General features: G+C 31.0%; 1 protein-coding gene across 2 annotated transcripts; it reads right to left on the reverse strand.

Annotated features, from left to right (window-relative positions):
• Window positions 1–2863: 2863 nt before the first annotated feature.
• Window positions 2864–5508, reverse strand: LOC130945178 (probable serine/threonine-protein kinase PIX13). 2 transcript variants are annotated; one of them, XM_057873879.1, is made up of 6 exons: window positions 5315–5418; window positions 5006–5271; window positions 4286–4421; window positions 4061–4194; window positions 3846–3969; window positions 2864–3539 (listed from the first exon to the last, which is right to left on the reverse strand). In XM_057873879.1, exons 1-6 carry the CDS (start codon window positions 5397–5399, stop codon window positions 3139–3141), a joined length of 1146 nt encoding a protein of 381 aa, XP_057729862.1. In that variant the 5' UTR covers window positions 5400–5418; the 3' UTR covers window positions 2864–3138. The 2 variants fall into 2 exon arrangements, with proteins under 2 accessions (XP_057729862.1, XP_057729863.1); XM_057873880.1 differs by having other exon boundaries at window positions 2866–3539; window positions 5006–5244; window positions 5315–5508.
• Window positions 5509–5809: the final 301 nt, after the last annotated feature.

Raw genomic sequence — 5809 nt, forward strand, 5'->3', positions numbered from 1 at the left:
CATTTAAAATGGTCATTCATGTAGCATTATAGCTTACATTGTAGTAAGACACCTAGATTCTGAGTTACTGCCAATCTCAATGGTTTCAATGCTAAATTGGCCACAAATGATTCTGAGCTTTTTGAAAATCTTAAAGGGTATAGATCTTCGTTACATTAAATATACAGTTAATCATAAAATTCTGTTTACAAAATTTATTAACTTTTGGCTTCTTGCCTTTGCAGATGCTGACTGGAGAGGAGATTTGGATGATCGTAAATTCATTACAAGATTTTTATTCAGGAAGAACTCTCTCTCTCTCTTTTGCTTATTCTCTTTCTTCTTCCTATTTTCTCTCCGCTTCTTGATCTTTTTATATTATTAATATCCTTCACTCTGATGTGGTTGAACACAAATTCTAACATATAAAACAAATTTACTTGATTTTTAATTTATCGTGAATTTGTTTTGCTTTTATGTTCATTTCAAATTATCGTATGTATTTTTATGAGGCTTCACAAAATAGTCAAGAGCAATGCTAGGAGGCCAGCAATTTTTGTGATTGTTAGCCATCAACTAGCCATCAATGATGATTTGATGGTGTGAGATTGGTGTGAAATTTCATCCAATGGCTCATCTTTCTCTGCTGGTTACATGCTGGCCAAAATTTAATAAAACTGCTGGTCCCTAGACTTTTCCAATAGTCAAATAACATAACATATAATAAATAAATAAATAAGTCATCGCACACTTGTTGAAATAAGAAAAAGTAAAAAAGAAAAAGAAAGTACAGGTGTAGTTCAATAGTTTTTTTCAATGTGTTTAAATTTTTTTCACATTTTAGATGTAATATATTCGAAATATATGTATATTTATTTTATATACATTGTATCTGAGACGTGTATTAGGTTTTAAATTTATAAATAGTTTAAAAATTATATATATTGATAAATAAAAAATTTATTTTATTTACAAACAAAAACATTCCATTAATTATATATTAAGAATAAATAAAAAAATACTTTTATAAGAATTAATATTTATTTTAGTTACTACTCATATAAAAACTAAAGTTAAAATACTAGTATTATATTAAACAATTTAATATATTAAATTATCCCATATATTTCAACTACAATCACACATGAGTAATTATCATTTATTTTGTATTTTCAATTAATACCTTTTATGCTTAGTACTTTTAACAAGTAACACTAAAATAGTAGATATATATAAAAAATAGTCACCAAATTAATTATTTGCATAAAATAAATTTATAATATAGAATATATATATTAAGTTTAATTAAATTGTATATATATATAAAACATAAAATGTTAAAATACTAACGTTAGATGTTTAAACATTCTTATATCAATTTTTGTTGTTTACAGTATCTCATAGCTTCACAGGACAAAAATTAATCGCAGAAAGAACTTCATTTAAGAGTTGTCACCGATTAATAAATTGTTACATGACACTTATATCAAATTAATTTTGCAAAGACTATTATATCAATTTAATACTAGCCTTTGCAAAACTTTAGATGATTTGGATAGTGTTAAATGAAATTAAATTCCCCTAATTTAAATGAGTACAAAAAGAAAAGGAAAAAAATTGAAGCTAACATAAATACATAATCAAGTGACAAAAAACAAGGAGGTACAGAAACTTGTGTCTGCAAAACACGTAAGCGGCGTCCTTGATTCCTTGATGTTCTACTTCTACAATGGAGATTAATGAATTGACTGTTGAAGTTGCCCACTATATGGGAATCGCGCTATAAAGCCACCAACCAACTATCCAATTTATAATTAATGAGGTCTTCAAAGAAAGCCTGCTAGTTGCTACGAAAATGACACTTGAAATTGGGAACCCCCACAAGTCTCACACTCACCCAATCCTTAGAACCTTCTTCTTATCTCACAAAATTAATGGAACACTGACTTGGAAAACCACCTAACTAGTAACAACAATAAAGACGGTCTTACTAGTATTAACTACTAAGTATTAATTATTATAGTAATATACCATAAGTGGTACCAAACGCATGCATGGCCTAATACACCTAATTTTCATTATTCCTTGGCCTTTGCCAATAATGAGTAAGTTAATTGAGGTACTATGATCTTAGAAATTAAAGTTTTGTATGAAACTATTTTTTACTAATAATACATTCAAACAAAATTGTGACTTTTATTTTTATCTACATTTCGTAACCTGCATTTTCGTACGTGTCCATGTGAGGAATTAGTTATACAATTACATAAGGTTTTGGATTCATTGAATGTATACTAAATATAGTTAATCCACACTAACCTTTTAGGCTGTTAGTATATATTATACATAAATAATAATAACATTGAAACGAACTTTCTTCCAAACCAAAACTAGATTGAATGGAACTCTAAAAAAGTTCACAACTTGACGTATGCATACTTTTAATTATCCTACAAATCTACAATGACCTACATATAACTGATTTGAGCAAATATCCATTTTTTTTTTCTGTTGGAAATATATACTGATATTCATTTATAGACGACTAATGTTATTTAAATTAAGACTCAGTCATTACTCGTATTTTTTGAATGTAGTGATTAATGTCTTCACTGCAGGTCATATTTACTCAAAAGCAAACAGTTAGTTACGGGATGCTTTCTATATTTAAGGTGGGATTCAAATTCTCTATATTTTTTTTTGTTTTCTACAATATTCCCTAATCAGTTAAAGATTAATTCGTCGCGAATCAAAACTTTATTTAAGAATTTATCGCTGACCAATTAGTTACTCTAATACTTTTTTTAGACATTAACTAAGCCCAATTAGACGCTTTTTCTTTTGTTGCGAAGCTCAATTAAGCTAGATCAGGATTATCTTTCTTTTTTTTTTTCCTTAAGGCTGGATTAGGATATCTTAAAATAACAAAATTGAACTTGGGCTTGTAGATCCAACTAAACTTCTAATATGGGCTGGGATGGCCCAAAAGCATAGAGCATCCAGTCAAGTATGTTGTTAGCCCGTTTTGCTATTCCATTGGATAATCCAAAAATTAGTTCTGGGAAAATTATACATATGAGTGAGCAGCATACTGCACAAATTAGTGTGAAAATTTGAAAACAAGTATCCAACAAATTGGAATTGATGGAGGAGAAACAACTAGTTTTGAGGGGAAGGAGTATTTGAAGGAGGAGAGTGATGACGTTGTTGATGATGCATTATGCCATTGTCTTTCTTCACTTTGGGTTTATATCTTATGCTTTGTACCTTCTCTAATGTTTGTAAGACTTGTTCCATGGATGGTCGGTTCTTTGGATCTTCTTCCAAGCATTGTAATATAAGCTGTGCTATCTCAAAAGCTGCTTTTTTGGGATATTGTTCATTCAAATTTGGATCCATTCTATTTTTTAATTTCCTTTTCTCGTAAAGAGAGGGCTTAACCCACTCTACTAAATTCTGTTGACCTGAGGGCCTATTTGTGTCCAAAGCAATTAGGCCTGTTAACATTTCTAGTAGGACTACGCCAAATCCGTATACATCACTTTTTACGTACAAATGACCTGTCAATAAATTATTTATGTCAATATCATATTATTATATATTTGTATATAAATATATTATTAATATAAGGATATAATATTCTACCATCTACACATCATTATCATTGAAGAATTCTCTAATGAATAAGATATCTAGGATATCATGCGTAACAAATACGTTATAAAGTTCTAATTACTTATTTTTCATAACTAAATCTAAAAAATAATGTTAAAAATTTTTGTTATAAAGACGATTTAAAAATAACATATAATAAATTAATATTATTAATTAAAAAATGCAAAAAGAGAAAAGAAAAAGGTACATACCTGTTGCCATATACTCAGGGGCGGCATAACCGTAGGTTCCCATGACACGTGTGGTTACATGGGATCTGCCGTTAACTGGGCCAAGCTTTGCCAATCCAAAGTCCGACAACTTTGCGTTGTAATCCTAGGTAATCACAATACAAGCATATACTAATTAAGTGCAACCCATGCACACAACACCATAATTAATGTGCTCAAATATGAAATATACTTACCCCGTCAAGAAGAATATTAGAGGACTTGAAGTCTCTATAGATTACAGATTTCTCTGACGTGTGTAAGAAATCCAAGCCTCTCGCAGCTCCAATGGCTATCTTCACCCTTATATCCCATGAAAGCGGTTCTGGGCCTTTTTTGTAATTAAACAAACATATATGTCCTAGTTAATTAACCTGTGTTCTCTGTATTTATACAATAATACGTTAGTTATTATTTCTTACTTCTGAAGAGGTGGTTTTCCAAGCTGCCCTTTTGCATGTATTCGTATACTAGCAAGAATTGATTCTCCTCCCAACAATATCCAACTAGTTTAACCAGGTTTGGATGAGAAAACTTCCCCAAGAATTTCACCTCACTCTACACCAAAAACATTAAAAGAGTACCAACGTCAAATCAAACTGGCTAGTTAAGTAATTATTAAGTTTAAAACAGTAACTCCCTTAATTAGTTTTGTCAATTTGTGTGATTAGTAGCTATACTATAGTTATTCGATAAAAATCATGCATAATACTTATTTCTTGTGGTGCATTATACGTACATAACAATTTTACTTAATAAAGTAAATATATATGCATTGCTGAATGAAATGTTAATATCTTTTTCAGTCAGTACTTTCAATCCAAAAGAATAAAAAATGGAATATGATACTTTGCTTGCCTTTGAAAGGGAAAAAAACATGTCACTAGCTACTAATTTAACACAACATTGAATTTTGTACTATATGCTATATGTCATGCTTCTTAATTAGAATGTGTCAACTCACACAATAACCAATACAGAGAGTATATATAGATTTAATTATGGATTTACCCCTTTTAATTTGGTTGAGAGAAAAACAAGAGGAAGATAGATATTTGTTTAGATGGAATAAGGAAAATGTTTTACCGAGTCTATAAATTTATTTGTAGTGTGCGAAAGCTAAGGAACGAAATAAAAGGAACCTGCCATTCTTGGAGGCCTTGGAGGCTGTCGGGGTTAGACTTCTTAACGGCAACCGGAATTCCAACTCCGACTTTGGAAGGCTTGAGGGTATTTTGGTCAATCCATCCTTTAAAGACGCGACCAAAACCACCCTCACCTAACATAGTATCCGGTCTGAAATTCCTTGTCGCAGTTTTCAGCTCATCCAATGTAAATATTCTCAGATTCGGCGTCACCTTCTCCTTCTCCTTCCTACTTTCTGATGCAAAGAAGAAGAGACTTAAACCTAACATATATAAAGAATAAGAAAGAACGAAAGAATTCAATACCTGCAGGTGGTTTATTATTGGAATTAGTAGCATGACGATGCTCATTAATCTTGTTATTACTCGCCTTCCGGAAACAGTTTCCCATTGTTGTGATTTTTGAGTGATGTAATGAACACGTTCTGATCCAAGAAGGGTTAATATGTTATATATATAGCGTGAGAGTGACATTGTTGGGTTCTACGAAGAAGGAGACGAGAAATTCCAAGCAAACAGCGTGAATACTCATACTACTAGCTACTTGCTTCGTTGACTTTCTCTCTCTAATATTTTTATTTCCTTTTCGATTCTTCTTTCTCTTCATCACTCCCTCCTTTATTATTATCAAGGAAAAGTCTAGGGGCCAGCAGTTTTATTGAATTTTGGCTAACATGTAACCAGCAGAAAAAAGTGAGCCATTGGATGAAATCTCACACCAATCTCAGACCATCAAATCATCATTGATGGCTAGTTGATGGCTAACCATCACAAAAATTGCTGGCCCTTTAACATTGCTCT

This window comes from Arachis stenosperma, chromosome 8 (assembly GCF_014773155.1).
Source record: "Arachis stenosperma cultivar V10309 chromosome 8, arast.V10309.gnm1.PFL2, whole genome shotgun sequence".
Classification (NCBI taxonomy): Eukaryota; Viridiplantae; Streptophyta; class Magnoliopsida; order Fabales; family Fabaceae; genus Arachis; species Arachis stenosperma.

Coding starts and splice junctions, on each gene's coding strand:
- LOC130945178 (XM_057873879.1), bottom strand. CDS start 5,399: ATGGGAAACTGTTTCCGGAAGGCGAGTAATAACAAGATTAATGAGCAT. Junction 4,195..4,285: donor GGAAAACCACCTCTTCAGAA/GTAAGAAATAAT, acceptor ATTACAAAAAAG/GCCCAGAACCGCTTTCATGG. Junction 3,540..3,845: donor CCCTGAGTATATGGCAACAG/GTATGTACCTTT, acceptor ATTTATTGACAG/GTCATTTGTACGTAAAAAGT.